This window comes from Genypterus blacodes, unplaced genomic scaffold (assembly GCF_046128005.1).
Source record: "Genypterus blacodes isolate CSIRO-AG114 ecotype Tasmania unplaced genomic scaffold, CSIRO-AGI_Gbla_v1 ptg000005l_1, whole genome shotgun sequence".
Taxonomy (NCBI): Eukaryota; Metazoa; Chordata; class Actinopteri; order Ophidiiformes; family Ophidiidae; genus Genypterus; species Genypterus blacodes.
Window position 1 is genome coordinate 2,354,128 of NW_027466819.1, and position 21,207 is coordinate 2,375,334.

At 43.1% G+C, this 21,207-nt stretch overlaps 3 protein-coding genes across 8 annotated transcripts; 1 reads left to right on the forward strand and 2 right to left on the reverse strand.

Annotated features, from left to right (window-relative positions):
• Window positions 1-55: 55 nt before the first annotated feature.
• Window positions 56-11,659, reverse strand: fubp1 (far upstream element (FUSE) binding protein 1). Of its 6 annotated transcripts, none has more exons than XR_012962826.1 (20): window positions 11,501-11,657; window positions 10,942-11,065; window positions 9,774-9,809; window positions 9,567-9,603; window positions 9,198-9,244; window positions 9,040-9,111; window positions 8,868-8,925; window positions 8,612-8,774; window positions 8,357-8,455; window positions 7,752-7,892; window positions 7,091-7,193; window positions 6,575-6,814; window positions 6,290-6,450; window positions 5,978-6,129; window positions 5,225-5,301; window positions 4,921-5,046; window positions 4,547-4,621; window positions 4,020-4,082; window positions 1,244-3,557; window positions 56-683 (listed from the first exon to the last, which is right to left on the reverse strand). XR_012962826.1 is itself a non-coding variant. In XM_076148360.1 (20 exons), exons 1-20 carry the CDS (start codon window positions 11,591-11,593, stop codon window positions 3,081-3,083), a joined length of 2,031 nt encoding a protein of 676 aa, XP_076004475.1. In that variant the 5' UTR covers window positions 11,594-11,657; the 3' UTR covers window positions 56-3,080. The 6 variants fall into 6 exon arrangements, 5 of the variants coding, with proteins under 5 accessions (XP_076004475.1, XP_076004477.1, XP_076004476.1 ...); XM_076148360.1 differs by having other exon boundaries at window positions 56-3,089; window positions 3,403-3,557; XM_076148362.1 differs by having other exon boundaries at window positions 56-3,557; window positions 8,904-8,925; window positions 11,501-11,659.
• Window positions 11,660-12,147: 488 nt separating this feature from the next.
• Window positions 12,148-16,260, reverse strand: slc25a24l (solute carrier family 25 member 24, like). Its single transcript, XM_076147760.1, has 10 exons — window positions 15,868-16,260; window positions 15,626-15,752; window positions 15,251-15,338; window positions 14,570-14,681; window positions 14,191-14,349; window positions 13,742-13,879; window positions 13,493-13,603; window positions 13,092-13,259; window positions 12,772-12,910; window positions 12,148-12,682 (listed from the first exon to the last, which is right to left on the reverse strand). Exons 1-10 carry the CDS (start codon window positions 15,988-15,990, stop codon window positions 12,501-12,503), a joined length of 1,347 nt encoding a protein of 448 aa, XP_076003875.1. The 5' UTR covers window positions 15,991-16,260; the 3' UTR covers window positions 12,148-12,500.
• Window positions 16,261-17,171: 911 nt separating this feature from the next.
• On the forward strand, window positions 17,172-20,533 carry dnajb4 (DnaJ heat shock protein family (Hsp40) member B4). Its single transcript, XM_076147589.1, has 3 exons — window positions 17,172-17,644; window positions 18,207-18,793; window positions 19,412-20,533. The coding sequence occupies exons 1-3, from the start codon at window positions 17,434-17,436 to the stop codon at window positions 19,640-19,642; spliced, it is 1,029 nt and encodes a 342-aa protein (XP_076003704.1). The 5' UTR covers window positions 17,172-17,433; the 3' UTR covers window positions 19,643-20,533.
• Window positions 20,534-21,207: the final 674 nt, after the last annotated feature.

Genomic DNA, 21,207 nt, shown 5'->3' on the forward strand with positions numbered 1-21,207 from the left:
TCACACTTTAGAACAGATTGATTGCCCTCTAAAATTCAAAACAGAACAAACTTGGTCTAGTAAATGTTACACTTTTATTATTGAACATGGCAACATTACAAGTGAGAACAGTCATTCCAAAAAACCCAATACATCCAATAATATACACCACATTAAACCCATTTACCTCCTTATTTCTCACTTCCGTTTAGTCTTCTACACCCCCACGCACCGTGTTGGAACACTTAGCTCAGAGGAAGAGCCCATCACAGATACAGGCAACATCTTTATGCAGCCTTTGCTAAAGAAAAATACCCCAAATGTACTGCCCGTCCAATTGTAAGTCATTAAAAAGCCACAGATTACATCGGTTCCTGTCCTCATCCAACTTTCTAAAGCATTGGTTTCTAAGCAACGACCTACTTAGTGTGGTTATTGATGAAGGCGATCAAGCAGAGGGGAGAAAAGACAACTGAACACACTATGGCATCATTCAAACAGTCAATCCAAGCTGTAAACATGTATCTGACTAACACTTTGCAATCACAGAATTTGAATTTCATTGCGTTGCTTTTTACCTTATCACTGGAGCTCTTGAACAGTCTACGTTCAGCAGTGGAATTGACTCAAAGGATTCCTCCTTTTGGGGACAAACTACGACAGGGCCTGATTCTACGACCTACACTTTGCAGCATCCTCCAACACTGTGAGCGAGAAGTGAAGGTAGCAGTGTTTCAATGGTAGATCTGTACTGCACTAGAGGCAGATTCACACCACGACAGAGGAAACAGCAACAAAAAAAAAGATTCACACTACTGTACTGTTACTACCTGGTAGCTGAGCACATTGCTAACTTCTGGCAACATGTTTGCAAGGCATGCAGTTTGATTTACCAGTGTCAAAGAATACAAAGATCTCTACGACATCCTTAAGGGTTCACTGCCAGACTTACCGGGAAACAAAAACATGGCTAAAAACCAAATATTAAGCAGATACGATTATGACAGTACGGTTTTTGTTTAGTGAGCCTATTTAAGAAGAATATTCACACTTGGGTCAAACTTAATGTAACAAAGTCATACAGCTCATATCATGCATGTCATTCATGAGAGCAGGTCATCTTAGAAATGGCTGTCCAAAATACATTGCTTATGGCTAAGCATGAATATATATTTAGGCATGTAACGACACAGGTAAGCATTTCTTTGCATGTAATATTGGTCATATCAGTGGACAAAACACTGTTTCCTTAGGTTTCGCTTACCTGTGTTACTGCAGCAGAACCTAAGGTGCAAGGTCTGGGATGACACTGCAAAGATCAGATATTGCACTGTTTGCCATCAGTGAACAATGCAGTCAAAATTATTTGACCCTCAAGTCACAGCCTTTCAGAACAATGCGTATTCAGATAGCAAAGAAATCATCACTGAACTCCAGTACTCCCACTATAGGCATTCCACATGCTCATTGGACAGGAAAACATTTAAACAGCAGAATCCTAAACATGCTACGCTCAGTGATATAAAGATTTGTCCTTGGCAATGTCAATTCATCGTGATAGAGTGGCATTGGAAAACACATGAGACAACTAAATCATGTTTAAAACGCAAAGAACCACATGTACATCCTAATAACAGTTCCTACCGAGAGAGAGAGAAAGGCTGACAAAGGTCACAAAAATAAGTCCAACTTGCACTGAATTGCGTCCTACAGATATAATGAACAATCTATAATTCGAGCTGTCATGAGCAGGGAGTCAGGGTCTGAGTATGATGCATGTCACAGGGGGAAACGGTCTCAGAAACGTGGTACAAGAATCAAGTCTACTATGCCTCTCCTCACATGTATACTTACCCAAGATGTGGGGGAAAATTGCATTTTTTTTGTCACAAAAAAAAAAACTAAATCTTTGCAAATTCTCAAGCACCAAAACGAGTCTGTCACAGGTTTGTACTTACAGTAATGGAGGGCTGAACTCATGGATGAAGGACTGCTTAGCCTCCCGAGCCTACAACTCTATGTTCTTATATTGGATAAACACTAAGAATGGGCACAGCAAAAAAGATTTCGCAATGTCTTTATATCAAAAACATTTTTAAAAAAGTCCAACAACTTCATACATGAGTTAACAATTGAAAATGGGCAAGACAAACTTTTCAATGCAATGCATTTGGTACAATGGCAAATTTACCTCACTGTCCTGCAAAAGAACAGCAGAGGAAACACTACAGATAGGCAACATTTCTTGCAACCACATTTTCTGAGAAACATGTTAAAAGATTCGTGCTTACCGCTTTGCTAAACTCGCCTGTGGAGGAGGAAGTGTCTATCACAGCAAGAATACAGTGCAGACTACCTCAACGTCAGCAAACCGGTGCCACGGCAACGCAATTAATGCATGAATTACAGAGACCGGTCAACTTTCTCATGACAAACGTCTGTCTACTACTGAAGTCAGAGCAATAGTAAGGAAAGGGAGAATAAAAATGTCTATCAACATGGATTTGGTGGGTGTGAACCAGTTAGGATCATTGCACACACACACACACCCACACAATACGTCTTTAAGAGCCTTCGAGACAGTTGGAGAGAGACAGGACAGCACAACTTGGAGTCAACCATTTTGGACAGTTACACCCAGAGACCACCTGCATTTTTAAACTTTCCCAAAATATATTCCACGGTAAAAACAAAAACAACTCATCTCATTCCCATCGGTTGAAAACCACCCCAACTTACCAACACAGGAGGTTTCAGTTTGTTTTATTGCAAAAACACAACAGGCAATAGCATTTTAAAACTGAGATGATTTACATGAAAATGTCTACAGTTGGATAAACATGAGTTCTAACCACATTTAAAGTAAATACAGGGCTGGAATGACCATATGTATAATTACCTCACTAAAAACAAAGCATTTACAAGAAAAACAAAAACAAAACAAAAAATCAAGGAGGACGTGTTCGCCGGGAAATCTGCCATCTATGTGAAACACTTTCAAACCAAGGAAATTTAAGATCTTCATCAAGGCGTCTGCATCCAAACATTTAACAAAGGATTTTGTTTCGACAATGAAGCATTTACTTTATGTCCACTTCACATTACTGGCCCTGTGCAGAAGAAATACATAGAAGATACATTGCAAGTTAACAGCAGAAACAGTGGAGCCAGCTTCCCAATATTATTAGCTAAAATCCTGTGTAGGGAGGAAAGTGTGTTAGTTAAGTGTTGCCACTCTGCTGCAGCCTCTGGCGCTCTGTGAAACCTGAGGGAGGAAGCGGGTCAGGGCACAGAACTCAAACAGTGTGTTTAAAAGTAGGGAGTTGAAATGGGGGTTAAGAAATTCAAACAAGAGATAAAAAGGCATAGAAAAGGAGACAGAAACAAGTAGATGTGGGGGACAGATTCTTAGCGGGGTCGTACCTGAGGGGCTTGTGGCGTCGCACCCATTGTCTGAGGGTTGTTGGAGCCGTAGTAGGCGGCCTGCTGCCTGTAGTACTCCGCCCAGGCGGCGGTGTAGTCCGGCTGGCCTCCAGGCTGAGTGGCTGCTGCCGTGGCTGTGGCCTGAGGGGCTTGACCTGGAGAGAGAACCGAGAGAACCCGTTAGGACAAGCAGCCGCCTGCTACAACGTCACCATGGATACCACTGGGTGCACTGAGACTACTTAATATTTGCACTACAGGTTTACATTAAGACACCGACAGATAAGGGAGCTGTTTAAGTATGACTGCACAATGAGGATAACAAGAGTTTTAATGATGTGAGAAGGGGAACGAACCAACCACCGACTCTCAGGGTGGCAGGACAGAAACCTTCTGCCTCTCTCTGGGGCGGCTGAGAAAGCAGCTACTCTGATGAAGAGCGCTGCTACAGGGGCACAGCCGCCCAGTATCAACACTCAGCTACACAATACACATTTGCAGTCTAGAGTTTATGCACCCAAACATTGACACTGCATACTGTTCAGTTGGCAGCAGAACACTCAGTCAGGTCTTAAAAACTATTAGGTGCGACCCCAGACTGGTGTGTGAACCCTTACCTTGTTTCTTGTAATAGTCCTCCCAGGCTTTTGTGTAGTCCTGAGGCTGTTGACTCTGTTGACCTGCAAAGAGAAGGAACGTTGTGTTGAGGTGTGAGAGCCAATCGACCGCAGGGTCGAAAAAAAACATACAAGACATAACACAGTCCATACTAAGTGCCTTCCATCCATGACCACCACGACACACACAGGTTGCACTTTGCATTTTTCCACTCATTCAATACTTCAAGCCACATTAAGCATGAGTCATCAGGTTTCATGGCCTGTGGCAGAACTGCCTTGAGTTTGGGCAGAGCGGTTAAACCAGCTACTCTTGTGCTCATTAAGGTATCTGTGTGTTCACAGCTCACTCCTGTAAACACTGAATTTGGTTTACCACAGTCGTAACAGTCTGGGCTTGAGTTGTCAAACCAAGTGAAGTCAGACTGAACAAATTCCTAGACCTCTGGATCAAAGCCCATTCCACACCCACTGGTTGTTTGCTGCCTTGTGTTAAATAGGTGTACACTGAAGCTACATTCATATACCCGTGTTCTTGTAATAATCCTCCCAGGCCTTGGTGTAATCTGCCTGTCCACTCTGACCTGCAGCCTGTTGGTCACCTGTTAAAAAAACGGTACTTGTAATTAGTAACCATCCTCTGCAGTTCCTCCTCCACCTGCCTGCTTCCGTCCGGCTCTCAGCCTAGGGACGGTGGAGGAAAACTATCCTGTCCTATCCTGGGTAATATCAAAGAGATTAAGATGCTCTGTAAAAGCAAAGTAATCTAAAGAGGAAACCAGATCAACTAATCTCAACCCCTGAGCTTACGGCTCTCTAGCAAGCCATTATGCTGCTCTACTCCTTCAGCCTGTTCTTAGAAACGCAAAGGCACATGAGTGATGGAGAAGCAGCTTCTTACCTTGGCCGTTGGTTTGAGTTGTGCCTGGAGCTCCGCTTGTTGGAGTCATGGGTGCCTGCGGCTGTTGACCGTACTGAGCGTAATAAGCCGCCCAGGCTGCCGCATTGGCATCAGCTGCTGCTTTATCTGAACACAAAGATTTGGGTTACCAGCTGATGAACACCTGATATGAAGCAATGTCCACAAAGTTATACATCTGTCTCATCTGAATTGAAATTTATTTTAAAGGGTTCAGATTGAAGTAAAGTGAAAAATGACGGTAGGAGCCGTCTCTCCTTCCCTTCAGCACGTCATAAGTACTTACTTGGATCAGGCTGTCCCTGTTGCCAGTGTGGGTAGCCGTTGCCCCAACCTTGGGGCTGGTAAGGTGCAGGAGGGCCACTGATATGAGAGAGAGAGAGAGAGAGAGAGATAGCAGGAAAATTAACCTTCAGCATCCCACTTCACATGGCAGGTCAGTAGAGAATGTCCTTTTTAGTAATTTACACAACTGCATAAAGCTGAAGGTCTCAAACAAATCCAATGTTCCTCAGAGTGTGTGTGTAGGTCTCAGATTACATAAGGGTCATGGGTTATACATCAGCTCTCAGCGTGGTGCATGAGTTCTCATCATAGACCATACACACATTCTAACACCACTCTGAATGTTTTGGCTGAGACAAGAAATGATCACCAATCAATTTTTTGTTTGTCTCTTCTCTTTACCACAGCCTATGATGCAATTTGTAACAGCCTACATTGCTGTTTGACATCATCCTGTAACCCTATGAGATCATTGCAATTTTAATCTACTTGTGTACTACCTCAGGGTCTACGTATAAAGGTTAACAGTAATAATAATACAGCCTTCCTTCTTTCTCTCCATCTCTCTCCTCTTCCCCCTCTTTCTGTATAATTACCTCCAAAATATCCTATAATTGTATGCACAATGCCATGTAAAAGCTGTGCCTCAATTTATGTGGTATAAAAAAAATATAATATATATAAGAAAAACTATTATATACTACTAATTATTTCCTTACGCAGCTGAAAAGGTCATGACCTAAAAGAGACTTACTGTGGCCCTGGGGGTCCCTGGTTATAAGGTCCAGGGTTGTATGGACCCATTGGAGCGCCGGGGGGTCCGGGTGGGCCTGGAGGACCGTGTGGGCCTGGACCTCCATGAGGACCAGGGGGTCCATGTGGGCCACCCATAGGCGTAACTGGGCCCTTAATGATAGTTAGGATGCTCAGTTAGGTAACGATGTTTGAGCAGTCTGGCAGTGTACAACTGTTTTTGTAACTTAGCAAGTTTGGATGACATAGTTGTACCTTGATGTTATCCAAACTTGCTAAGTTGCGTTCTTAATGAGAAGAAATGGTTTCTTACCCCGATTTTCTCCTCCACCAGCTGTCTGGCAAAGTCGATTTGTTGAGGGGAACCGCGAACAGTGAACATTTTGATGTTGGGGTCAGCGTTGGGCGGAGGGTTCCTCTGCAGCTCGATCCTGGCCCCCGACTGCTGGCTGATGCCTTTGATGGTCTCACCACCTAGAGAGTCCCACAAAAGAATTATAACCTATACAGCCACATAAATGTGCCTCCAAGATATTCATCAAACCTCCTTCAATCTAATGTTCAAGTCACGAGTAAATATTGCTGAAGGCCAACTTGCCTTTTCCGATGATGAGGCCGGTCTTCATGGTTGGAACGGTGAAGGAAAACTCCTGAAGGCCACCCGGAGGGCCCATGTTCCAGTTGCCCTGGCCACGGCCTCGACCTCTTCCACCACCGTGTCCTGGAGGGCCGCCGGTCTGGACACTCCTCAGCAGGTCTGATATGATCTCTGCTGCGTGCTGAGCCTGATCAGGGGGACCCATGATCTGGGCTATTCTATCTGGTGTACTGCCATCATCTATAGGGACAGAATGAGGAAATTTAAAGGCTTTGGAGTCAAGTGCAAAATTTCCTCTTTAGTTAAACTGTACAAAACTGACTCCCACAAATCCACCAATGTTTCCTCAGAGTGTGTGTGTAGGTCTCAGATTCCATAAGGGTAAAGGGTATACATCAGGGGCTCAGCGTGGTGCATGAGTTCTCATCATAGACTGTTCACATCGTATCACTTGATTAGATTTGGGTTTCTTATGTCTTACAAATACTAGAAATCATTATTATTCAGATCACTCACCTGGCTTAAACTGGATCCTAACACCCGTGTCGTTCTGTATTTTCTTGATCATCTCCCCATTTCTCCCAATGACAATGCCAACAGCAAACCTGGGGACAGGAACCTAACGGATAGACGACACAAAAAAGGGTCAACAAACCATCTACAATCTCATCACTGGAATGACAAGTGAAGAGACATGGACTGGACTTGTATGGGTACGGTCAAATGCAGATTTTCATTTCTAGTAATTTACACAATTGCATAAAGCCGATAGTCCCTCAAATAAATACACCAATGCTTCCTCAGAGTGTGTGTGTAGGTCTCAGGTCATAAGGGTCATGGGTTATACATCAGCTCTCAGCGTGGTGCATGATTTCTCATCATAGACCATAGACACACACAGAGTCTAACACCACTGAATATCTCAATTCTCATCTTGAAGTCATTCCATAATTAACTCAGGTTCCTTAGCCCCCTTTATTTTTGACACATTCATATGAGGCTGAAATGATTAAGTGGTAAAAACAATGTATATATAAACATACATAAAAGAAAAACTCTTTTTGAAGTGTAAAACATTTATACAATGATCTGAGAACAAAGAAGCACATTACATAAATGGTCTGGACTTATAAACAATCAATTTGCTTTAGAATTCATGCATGTGACCCACACTCACGTCTAAACTGTCCCCTCCTCCTCCTCCGCCTCCTCCGCCTCCTCCACCACCTCCTCCTCCTCCGACCCTCGAGCCGTATTCACCGCGCTGCTCTCTGAAGCCTTGGTCTCTGATCAGCTCCATCACCATCTCTTTGGCTTGCTGAAAGGAGAAAAGTGGATTCCAATATGAACATAAACACAAGCCAGTAACTAAGTTTAATAATATAAGATCATGTAGAATGAATCAACATTGACTACATCCAAGCCTAGTGTTAAAAGCTTCAAAAGGGAAGGCGACATAAATGTTTACGTAAATTCTCAGTGAAGTCATTTGCATAACCAAACATCTGTGTGTAGGTCTCAGATTACAAGGGTCATGGGTATACATCAGCTCTCAGCGTGGTGCATGAGTTCTCATCATAGACCATACACACAGTATAACACCACTCGCAATATTGAAGTTTGGGATCTTTTCAGGGGGGAGGGCGGGGGCACTGGAGTAAGGGGCAATGTGGGGGAATATCAGGGGGAGGGACGTGGGCAGGAAAATGGTAGAAATGCCCAAAGGGTATAGAAAAGGGTTTGTAGTTTGCCATGGAACGGAGGCTGTGGAAGACAACCCACCTGGACTTTAAAAGGGTCTCCTGAAATACGGAGTGGCTTGTCTGCCCCCGTGTTCTGTGGTCCATCTTGGATCATGACCATCTTCACTCCAGCTCGTTCCTAAAAGAAACCACAGAAAGTGATTAACATGCAGGAAATGTTTTGGTCCATTTTCATAGAAACACATAAGCTTCAAAGATTCTCCAAGACAGCCACTTCACTAAGATTCCAATGTCCCCTTAACTATGATCACTCAGTGACTGACCAGACATTTACCTGAAGACTTTTGATGGTTTCGCCTCCCTTTCCGATGACGAGGCCGGCTTTAGAGGCTGGGACCATAATCTCCTGAACAGACATGCCTGGACCATCATTGTGATGGAATGCTGGGGCTGGCCGTCCCTTCTCTACTATTTCTGTCAGTAGCCTCTTTGCACCCCTATTGGAGAGAAAAATCAAAATTCAAGACCGCCGAACACGAAAATAGCAAACAATAAGGCGAAACGTGTAAGCAATAGAGCGGATAACTCACTGGATGGACTCTGGCGGGCCTGTTAATGTCACTGACCTATCTGGCATTCCTCCACTGTCTGCAACAAAAAACAAGGAACGGTAAATGCAAACTCAGGGACCCTTACCAACAGACATATCTTTATTAACAATAATATTCCCAAAGTAAGCACCAACAGGAACACTTAACGTACCAGGTGCTATCTGTATCTTGCATCCAGACTCCTGCTGCAGACGTGATATCTGCTCACCTCCTCTTCCAATAACTAGAAGGGGAAACGGGTGTTACAACTAAATGTATGACAATAACCTGAAAACTGTTTGCATAATGTATGTTTGAAAGAACACTTACTGAATCCAACCATTCCATCTGGAACTTTGAATTCCTCTGATAATGACCTGAGAACAAAGAAGCACTTTACATAAATGGACTGGACTTTGATAGGTACGGTCAAATGCAGATTTTTGTTTCTAGTCCCTCAAATATATATACACCAATGCTACCTCAGAGTGTGTGTGTAGGTCTCAGATTACAAGGGTCATGGGTTATACATCAGCTCTCAGCGTGGTGCATGATTTCTCATCATGGACCACACACACAGTCTAACACCACTGAATATCTCAATTCTTATCAATTTGCTTTTGAATTCATGCACGAGCTTTGCAAAATGCATAGCCAACCATGGAGGACATAACCAGTGAACTACAGCTGAGTGCCTACCTTGGGGGACCACCCATTCCTCCCATTGCTGAAAAGGCTGCAGGGGAGAAAACACATTCATTAAATTAGAAGATAAAGGAAAAACATCAACATGGTCAAGATCCCTAACAAACTCACGTTCTAAGGCTAATGTTGCATTAACAAATAATAGTTTGTATAAATTAAGTAGCTTGTCTAACAGACTAAAAGGGGCGAAAGATGACTTACCATCATTTGTAGCCACTTTCTTTGTGTCTGGTTGGTCTGAAAAAACACGACATTGAAGTCATAAGTGTGTGTTACATTACTGACAGGGATCTTTGTACCTAAAGCTTAGGATTCACACAACTGAAAATGATTTCATATCATCTGAAGCACCGCTACAGCAAAGTAACGTCAAAACAATTTAAACATCTAAAAGCACACAGAAGATCAAATTATTCAGTCTGTGCTCTGAGCCTGCATATCGTCCAGGAGAAATACCGACTTAATGTTTAAAAATCAACCCTTAGGAAGTGTTACAACTATGATTCACTGAGATTGACTGGACTGGAAATTTTACATGGCTGTTTAAAATGTACATCTCATTGTTCAGACCTTCTCGTTGCCGTTGTATTTACATAAATTCTCAGTTAAGTTTGTCATTTGCATAACCAAACATCTGTGTGTAGATCTCAGATAACATAAGGGTCATGGGTTTACATCAGGCTCTCAGCGTGGTGCATGAGTTTTCATCATAGACCATACACATAGTTCGACACCACTAGGAATATTGAAGTTTGGGGGAAAACTAGGAATTATGAAATTGCCGTTGTATTTAAGATAAATACTCAGTGAAGTTCGTTATTTGCACGACCAAACACTGACATGAAGGGCTCCACCCCAGCACCGCCTGAAATGGCATTGTAAAACCCCTAAAAGCATTTACAACATGCTGAAGAAGCAGCAACCGTCACCCTCGCGAAAGAATCCCCGTAAAAGTCTGGTAATAATTTGCTTACGTTAACGCTACTTCATTCAAACGCGGCCTGCACGGGGGCTTTTCAGGGGGGAGCGGGGCGCTGGAGTTAGGGGCAATGTGGGGGTCTATCAGGGGGTAGGGACGGTGGCCAAGAAAATGGTAGAAGTGCCCAAAGGGTATCAGAAAGGGTTTCTAGTTTGCCATGGAATTCAGCCTGTGGACAAAGACATTTAATTATTCATAGGTAAAGGACCACGGATTGCAATATTCACCCCGCGTTGTTTTACAGAATATTTTCCTCGTAGCGACAGAGACATGTTTAAATTAGCTCAAAAATAAAATAGAAAAAAAAAACACAATTACATTTCTAAGCTGCTCATCACACAGGCAAGCATAACTCATAGGACTTGCATTGAATCGATGTAAGCCACTGACCGATAATGAGGTTAGGCTTGGGAAAATACCCACCAGCGTCCTCCAGGGGCCTTTTCTGACCTCCGTAGCCAAATTCGGGTGTCGGGGGTGCCGCAACGCCATCACCACCGATTTTGGCTGCGATCTAAACACAAGATTAAAGGGGAACAGATGGTTACAGATCATTTCAGGTCCTTCGTTACTCTGCAGTACGTTTTCACGGACACGCTAGCTGCGGCCTACGCTTCTGTCCGGAAGTCGGAACCAACAAAGGAGCGGTTTGAACATCTAAGCCTAGCTAATTCATATCTTGGCCCAAACATAGAAAATACATCAAATGCTTAGCAAGATATAATGTTGGATGGTTTTCGTCTATTAACGCCGGTAAGATCACAGTTCCAGAGAGCAGCCAGACGTTACACGCTTTCAGTATTTCCCTGTGGCGTAGACTCGCCAGCTAGCTTAGCTGTGATAGCCGCGCATGATGCTGCAGGTAACCGCAGGGACTGCCGAAACTCGCCATTTTCTTACAAATAAAAATGTTACTGCAATCTCAAAGTAGGTCCTTAACTCTTTTTACCTGCCGTGCTCGCTGAAGAGCGTCTTTAAAAGCGTCGTTCATTCCACCGCCGGCGTTAGAGGACGGGGGAGCCACGCTGCTGTAGTCAGCCATATCTGCTGCTCTTTTCCTCCTCAGCGCGACAAGATGGCGGTTTTCATTCGCGGGATGCGGACCACAATCCTCGCGGGCGGAGCTTAATCTCGCGATATCCGGTACAGTTCCTGCCGAGCCTGCTCTCTCACAGTTTCCAAATTTGGGTAAAGGTTATTTAAGGTTCGCTTATTTCGGTCAAGTTCAGCGTAATAACTGCTTCCCCAATATACGGGTAGTTCTTTCTTGCACTGTGAAAGCCGTCTCGCGAGAATACACACCAACTATGATGAATTCACACGAACAAAGAGAAACAAGGACAAAGATGATCTTACATAACAGGTGTGTTGGTAGAACCAGAAGCCACAGAACAGGAATGACAAGATCAAAATGAAGCTCTTGAACTTGACCTAGAATGTGATTAAACCCATCTGTAGTCTCCTTATTCAGTTAAAACCCAGTCAACAAAATTGTATTAATGAACACTCAAAGTAGATATAACAAAATCAGTGCATAATAAATTAATCACACATGTGCCTGTGTCTGAAATTAACATTTATTGGTCAGTTGTTCATCTCACACTGTCATCACACATCCTCAGTTATTACACTTAGTCACACTGCATATTTTCAGTCACCATGCAACTTATTTATCATCACTAAGTGTGAACTGCACCACATTGCTACTCTTTCATCCCAAACTGTTGGTGGTTGTTCATAAATCCTTTGGCTTAACTACAAAACACTGGCAGCCTTGAACTTTATGTAACTTTAGATTACATTAATGGATTCCAGCCTTTTCCAGGATTACACATACTTTTGCATGCCTAGTCAATATTTACAACACATGACCATTTCCCTGGGTTTGGGTCACAGTATTTGTCAGTCACTGAGACTTTTTAAAAAAAGTTATTCACAAAATCTCAACATCACATTGAGGAAAATAAGGCTTCAAGTTTTCTAGTTAAAGTAAAGTTCATCAAGGCACATGGAACAGCCCTCACAAAGCTGGCTCCCATTCCATTATAATATCCTCGGATTCCACCTCTTTCATATATTCCCATAAATCCTTGTAATACACTGGAGGTGGCATTTGGATTGGAGTAGACAGCTGGAAAACAAGAGAATAGCAAATGAATCAAACTGTCAAATAATTAAGATTTTCTCTCAGCAAACTCTATATTTAATGTTGCACAATACCCCTTGCTTGCTGCTGAGTGCGGATCACTGCCAGTGGGTAACTGATCACTTGTCCCGAAGCAAAGGCCACAAAACTGAAGAAAAAGAGCCTGGAGTCGCTGTTGTGAGCCGGATCACTCTTGGCCCAGTTCATTATTGACTGTAATAAAGAGTACATGAAGTATTATAGTCTTTGAATGATTCAATTTTAAGAGTTCAGATATCAAGCAAGAAGCCGGTTTTTATGAACTTAACATTATTAGCAACGTAACCAACCGCACTGACCAGACGCTCAATCAAATAGATGAAATGTTAAGACTGTGACCACTGCTGTTCCTCACCTGATGAACCGCACACTCCACACCTGCATATGGAATCATACAGAGAATGCTGGGCTTGAACCCCCTGTAAAACGAAGACAAAGACTCGTTTCTGTAAATAGATCGCGCACACTCCATGACACCATGATAGGTGGCAGCCTGCTGCAGGTTCAGCCTCACCTTCAACACCTGAGGAAGACCAGAGGAGAGAGATTACCAAAACATATCATCAAAACATATATCCCTATAAAGTGATCCCAAATATGGGGTTTCAGTTTTTTGGAGATGGAAGCTGATGACCTTCGTTGACACAGATATTTAACGACGTAGAAATTGTAATTTAATATTATTCAGCTGTTTTGGTGAAAGATGTGACCTGACACAAATGTAAAGCACTCAAACCTGCCACTGTTCTCTGATACCTCTAAAGGGTAGAAGGCAGCATGAGCAACAGTACCGGAGACACAACCCAAGCCGAAACGCTGCTGCACCGACAGACTCTCCTGGGTTTTGTTTTGGGTGTACACCTTCATCTGGACAGAGGAGACACAGAAACAAAACAACCACTGCACATGATTTCTTGCATTTGCTGTAGTTGTGGTCAGGGCATGGTAGGATTGACAGCATCAGGGTAACTTAGAGAGAGTATGTGAGCATCTGCCGTGTCTCACCTGAGCATAGATAAGACACTGTAATGTTGACTGTGGCGTTCCCTTCAACACGTTGACAGCGTTGCCCTGCCACATAGCCCGCAGACCACCGGCTCTCAGCTCTTGAAACCCCTGTGAGAAGGCCTTGGATCCATAAACCTACAGATACCATAGAAAACCAGTTTCACCTGATTTGTGATCAGAGCCACAGCGTTGACCCAAGGGCAAGTTTTCATGAGCTGCCCCCAAGCAACACTTGAGAAGCCCTTAGATCCCAGGACCTACAGATGTCACAGAAAACCAGTTTCGCCTGATTCGCTTTCATAGCCACAATGTTAAGGGCAGGCAGACCAACAACTAACAGAGTTTCACAGTAAATACAGGCACTCATCCTCCAAGGACAAGGGGCATACATAAAGTTTTTGGAACAAAGCAACACTCGGCAAAAGGTGCCTGAAGGTGACTCTGACCTGAAGCCGGGTCTTAAGGCGGTCGATGGGCGCCGTCGCACTCCGGGACACAACATCTGCCAGTCCTGCTGAGAGAACAAACGTCCTCCACGCATCAAAACCAGATGCCCCATCAGGGAACTCCATGGGCAAAGCGCGACTCTCCCCCACATCGAATACCTACATGAGGGATTGCGTACAGTTTATCATCCATTGTAGTATTTGAAAGTTTTTGCCTGCATGTTTGCAAGCGATACACGTGATGAATATCCAATGTATCAACAGCGATCACACATTTTCAAGCATTTATCCTTTTACCTTTTGACTGCTGGTGACATAACAAGACTCACCTACAGCTCTCCATTACATCTGACTGCCAGGAACTGCCAGTTGTTCTTACCAGACTGTGTTTCCATGACGACACCAGCTCCCCGATGTTTTCCACTGGGTTTAGGATGACATGATGCAGGAATTCACCCCAGTCCACTGTCATGGAGCTGTCCTTATCCATCCTACAGTAAGAGACAGTCACAGCAAACATTCAGAGCTCTGTTGGCCTGTTGCACCATCAAATTTAGACAAATCTATTAGTGTGGATGTGTATATTATGTATGTGTTATGTTCATAAAGGTATATCAAATTGGGTCTTAAACATTTTATCTTTCTTTCTTTCTCAATCTTAAAAGCTGTTTATAAATTGTCAGTAATTACTTCATTAAATCTGGTGCTTTATTGTCATTAGTAAAACATTATAATGACAAACAGAAGCTACTTTAGTAACATTTACACCTGAGGACTTGTGTGAGGAAGAGGCTCTTAGCTTTTTGATTTGCAAGCACTGATTAATTATCAATTTAATAAAATACTCAGTGACAATTTATAGAACTCACAAACTGGAGTATGCCTTATTGTAAAGTGGTATCACAGTCTAACACCAAACAGCAGTCTGGGAAGCGCAGTAAGTGTGAATATACATCCATACATTTTTGGACCTAATTTAGAACTCATTATCACATCATTTGGCAGTATTAATGTTGGCTAAATGCAGTTATTAACCCATGAATGGACAAAGGAATCTTACATTTGTATTATTTTTTTTGCATTCGGCTTTGTAATGACCACTCCTAACTCCTTAAACAAACATATGATGTCCTCCTGGTCAATCACCCCTGATCAGAGAAGAGATGCACAAGATTACACATTGATATTTGGACTTATTTCCAATAATTCCCTCTAAAGTGACAGATCAAATGACAGTGTTGAGGATACTGCTGTGAGGTTAGAAACACATGCAGAATTCATCACTATGATACTTTGTGTCTGTTAAAGGATACAACATGAGAAACAGTTGTATTACTTAAAGCAGATAAAACAGTTGCTCTATATTTCTGTAGAAGTCATTATTTTCCTTTGCAATTACTAGAAAATTCCAAGTTTTAAATGTCTGGACACTCACCGCAGTTGTTCTTGTCAAGGTCATGGAAATTTATCTTCCATTTCTTTTCTCTGTCCATCATGTATCTGAGGAATTCCTGATAATCCAACTTGCCATCTTTGTCTTGGTCATAATTATCAATGATACTCTAGCAGGACAGAACAGAACAGAACACACAGCTCAGGTCTGATGTAATGCTATCCAGCTATGCGGTGCATTCACTGAATATTGCACCGGATCATGCACACAGACAGGATGATTACCTGAACCTTGTCGTTCACTGAGTGGATCCCATGCTTCCTCATCTCACCACGAAGCTCTGCCATAGATATGTAGCCATCATTGTCTTTGTCCAGTTTGACAAATAAACCTTTAAACTGATCCATGGTTCCTCCTGAATGAATGATTTTTTAAGATATGATAACAAAACCCTAAACTACCTCAGCTAGTGCAAAATGAGATAAAGGGTGCTGAAGAAAATAGCATCCGAGTGAAAGATTAACCTGCAGCTCTGCACTGCTGCTGACTCACTGTCAGAGCCTAGGCAAAACGCAGAGAGACTGTTTATCCTATATACAAAGCAGCCTCTTCCTCTGGGGGACAGCAGGGGTCGCTGTAAATCTGGGATATAGACTCATCATCATCATCATCATGCGCCCTACTGCGTTGTCATCCAGAAAACTGCATAAATTGGATAATGTATATGGCAGGACATTGATAAGAGATGTCAACGTGTAATGTGTGTTAGTGTGACCTGATACAAGCAATGGTACCTACATTCTTGTGTTAATAACCCTACAGGGAGGTTGTATTGCGTCTATAGTGAGTTCAAAGTCATGTTGAAACTGTTCCACCTGTGTGTGACGCTCCTATAGCGTTTCCATAGAGACCCTATAGGCTGTGGTCTGGTGCTTTCCGCATTTGGTTGTCCAGTTTTCCATCCTGTGTGTGACGTCATGTTTCTAACGTTGTTAGGCACAACAAACTTCTGATTTATTTTCACCTGGGGGGCTCGTAACGTCCCCGCTTATAGCGAATGACGCGCTCAGCGATTTCTTTCTAGAAAGAACTCAGAGCTGCGTCAAACTGCACAGATTACACGCAACCCAACCGGATAACGAGACACCTGCTTTCAAAATAATATACAGGATTAAAAAAAAAAAAAAAAAATACATTTACAAGTTACAAAAACATTTAATTTCCAACAGTGTGATCAAATCTTGCGTTTATCATTTATAATAATATTTTCTTAATGAACACTGATTCATGTTGTCCAATTATACTTTTGATTAGGAATATAGATAAATCATCTACATCAGTTTCAGTTACTGATTATTAAGTTCTATTCCATCCATCCATAATTTCCGAAAACTGCAATGAATATTTAGAATATGCGAATAGTTAGAAAATTAACCCATATTTAATTCTTTGAGATTTTATCTCATAACACAACATTTTAGCGGGATTTCTGTATCGTAGCTTCGATACTCTGCAGTTGAGAGTGACTAACGGAGGATCTGCAGTGATCGAACAGAGTGACTGTGCGGCGGAAGCAGGTGGTGGTTTGTACGCGCAGCTTGTCGGTGCCACTGTGGATGCAGAGCGTTTTCTGAGGCTATTTAAAGAGGGTCATCCAGTCCCGGATAAATAACAGGGGGGCCACAGCGTTGACTAACCGCCTCTAAATGGTCTTCATCCCTCGCTGCATCAGTGTGTGTCCGCTCATTGTTGATCAGTGCTGAGCTGCGCGTCTCCAGCTGACAGCAGCCTGTCTATCTGCTCTTCTCTCGGTGCTCTTCCCTTCCATTCTTCAGGGGAAACGCGGAAAAATGGGCAAAGATTATTATAAAACGCTGGGCATCGCTAAAGGAGCAACGGACGATGATATTAAAAAAGCTTACAGAAAGCAAGCCCTGAAATGGCATCCGGACAAAAACAAGTCTGCAGCCGCCGAGGAGAAATTCAAGGAGATCGCCGAGGCTTATGAGGTCCTTAGTGATCCGAAGAAAAGGGAGATTTATGATCAGTATGGAGAAGAAGGTAATGTGTCCACTTTCCCTTAAACTGCGTTCTTTAAGTACCTGTGACGCTTTTGAATTTACCGTCAAAAATGCAATGACAATCCCGTTATGGATGGCAATGAAATCTTCATCTGGCTTTAATTCAAGTCACCAGAGAGGCCTGAGCACAGTTACGGAACCTCACAGAAACAGATCAGCTCACTGTGTCTGTGTTCTTCATATGACTAAAGCCCTCATGTTGTGTGTATTTGCATATAAAGGCTTAATTTAATGTGTATGTAGCATGTTTGGTATAATTCAAGGTTATAGCCTCAACCAACTCTCAGTCACTAGATCCACATATTATAAAACAGACCTTTTCTCACTGACGCAACCCAATGTAACACAGATTCTGTATAGTTTTGTACAATTTGAGGTCTAGTATGTACAAGTCTCAGGAATGTGTCAGATTGGCTGTTATACTCAAGAAAGCACTGCAGGTCTATTTTTGTGTCCTGGACGCGTTCATACAGACATAGACGGATAATTCTTCCACTGCTGAATGTTGAGATGATGGTGTTACTGTTTCTTTGGACCACCAGGTCTCAAAGGAGGAAGTGGGCCCACAGCAGATGGACCAGGCAGCAACTTCAGCAGCTACACCTTCCACGGTGACCCTCACGCCACCTTCGCCACATTCTTTGGCGGAGCAAACCCCTTTGATATGTTCTTTGGGCGAAAGGCCAATGGACGAGATGACATGGAGGACATGGAGGTAGACGGAAACGACCCCTTTGGCTCCTTCACCAGCTTCAACATGAACGGTTTCCCCCGTGAAAGGAACGTTGGCGTGGGAGGGCAGCAGCGGCGAAAGCAGGACCCGGCCATCATCCACGAGCTGAGGGTCTCCCTGGAGGAGGTCTTCCACGGTTGCACCAAAAGGATGAAAATCTCTCGCAAGAGGCTAAACCCGGATGGCAGGACCATGCGCACAGAGGATAAGATCCTCAATATTGAGATCAAGCGGGGCTGGAAAGAGGGCACCAAGATCACGTTTCCGCGGGAAGGAGACGAGTCGCCCAACACAATCCCCGCTGACATTGTTTTCGTCATCAAGGACAAGCCTCACCAGCACTTTAGGCGGGAAGGCTCTAACATTGTGTATCCTGTGCGTGTGAGCTTACGACAGGTGAGGCCTTTTTCTGCTTTGGCACCCACTCTCATTGAGCATCTGTGCGTAGCAGTATAAATAGTGTCTGTCGGCTGGGTTAGTCATGCACAGGACAGATTCAGAACAAGCTGACATTTAGATGAGAATGCTCTGATGCTCAAACTCAAAAGCCAGTCTGTGATCAATACAGCGTGGGCAGTACTGCCGTTACACACACACACACTGACTGACTGAGCATAGTACTGAACTGCTGACACATCGCCTATACGCTTATGCAATCTATGATCAACATTGAGAAACAGAAATAGGACCACAGCGGGGCCAGGGAGGCAGTGGCCGCCCACGTGCCCATGGTGCAAGATGTACCAATATGGTTCCTCCTCCTCCTCCTCCTCCTCCTCTCCACAGCACTCAGGCCTCCATCTCTCTGCATCATCTTCAAAGGTCTGACCACTGCTGGGAAACAGCGGCAGGTGTCCAGTGCTGTTGACATAAGGTGTTGACATGATTCATGCAGAGAACTCACAAGAAATCACAAGAAAAGTTAAATCACCATTTGAATCACGTAGAATGTTCCCAAGTATTGTAGTTCGGTGTTCAGTTCCTTCCTAACCTCCCTTTTTCATGTCTTTGCAGTCATTGTGTGGATGTTCAGTCACTGTGTCGACAATAGACGGGAAGACGTGCAACATGAAGATAACAGACGTCATCAAGCCTGGCATGAGAAAGACAGTTGCTGGCCAAGGTCTCCCCCTCCCCAAGAACCCGGAGCAGAGAGGAGACCTGGTGGTGGAGTTTGACGTGAACTTTCCGGAAGCTTTGCCCGGAAATGCCAAGGACGTCCTGAAACGACATTTACCTGCCTGAGAGGAAGGACAAGGACAGAGCAAGGGGTGACGTCCACATACCAGCACTCTGTCTTTAACGCACACACACATGCACGCAAGCACGCACGCACACACACAATACACAGATGGACCCCCTTCTCACAAAATGTGCAATTTCTATTTTTTATGTCTTTGGTGTTTTTATAAGTACCGTGCATGCTGCCAAATTTATATAAGTGCTAGTACAAGCCTGTTGAGATGGTTGGTGTCTGAAAGTACTCGCTACATTCACTTTAACTTTCTGTGTGTTTGTGTTGGATTCAATGGTGAAGGAAAGAGCGGCCAAAAAAAATCCCCAGCAATCTTTGGAAAAAAATGCTGTGTGAACCATAAAGCACATTCTCCTGCTCTCGTTTCATGTTGACAGGCTTCTTACACTGTACGTCCTTCATGTTTGTTTCGTCATGAAGAGATACAAACTTGAATGTAGGAAGATAAAAAGCAAACATGAATGTGCGAGGCCTTTTACTGAAGCAACTGAATGAAGTAAGCCCAATCGTTATGTGTCGCAAGTTACATGTGAAGATATTAAACTTGAATTTTGAAATATCTATATATATTTCACACATTCATTTATCTTGAGCTATTTTAAAATCATGGATAAAGTATTCAATGAACGCCTCTCCATGTAATAAACAGTAGTATTAAGACTAATCGCTTTAAAACTGCTAATACTGCTTAGAGTATTTATAGTCAGTGAATAGCAAGTTTGGGAAGCCTGTCAGTCAACAACATGGGTTTGATACATTATTAGCAAACGGTTCTTCACACCTATATTTTGATAATCAAATGTGACTATTTTGTTGTTGTTCAAACGTAAACCAGTACTTATGTGCAAAAAAATATATATATTAAAAATACATTGACTGAATGGAATGGTTAAAGTTACTAATGGCAGAATAAATATAGCTGTGTGGGCTCAGCTGCTGCTTATCAGCTGCCAACACAGAGGCCTTTAGGCTTTCCCACCAGGGGACGCCACCTCACTCAGCATGGCTCAGGGGCCAAAGCAGGGGCAAGTCCCAAACAGAAAGGGCCACAGGGTTACCAACATGTGCACACACTGCTTTCCAGGTTCTAACTCTCTCTCTCGCTGAAATGACAATCTAACATTTTCGACTTAGTGAATGCTATTATACTTCTAATAACTGCATCAAATCTGCCAATTCTGCCTTCTATTGTCAGTGAAGAGTCCAGAGTCCAGAAATATTACACATTTGGGAATTCTGCCTCTCATTTGTTTCTTGGCAGTGTCACAAAATGGCTCTTTGGGCTTATTTCAGTGTAAATTCCTCCAGATTTCAGGTCAGGGTCCAATTAGAAAGAAACAAAACAACACTGAGATTCACAATAACAGAAAGATCTCAGAATTTAAGACAAAATCTGACCAATAGCTGGATGTGGACCTTGTTTTACCACATGGAATTCTCAACCCAGATGATTGCCACTTCAAAAGTGCCAACAATCACCTCTAAAAATTTGGTGAAACACAAAGGCAAAGTGAATCGTGAGCAGAAACTTGACCACTGTGGGATTGTCTAATCT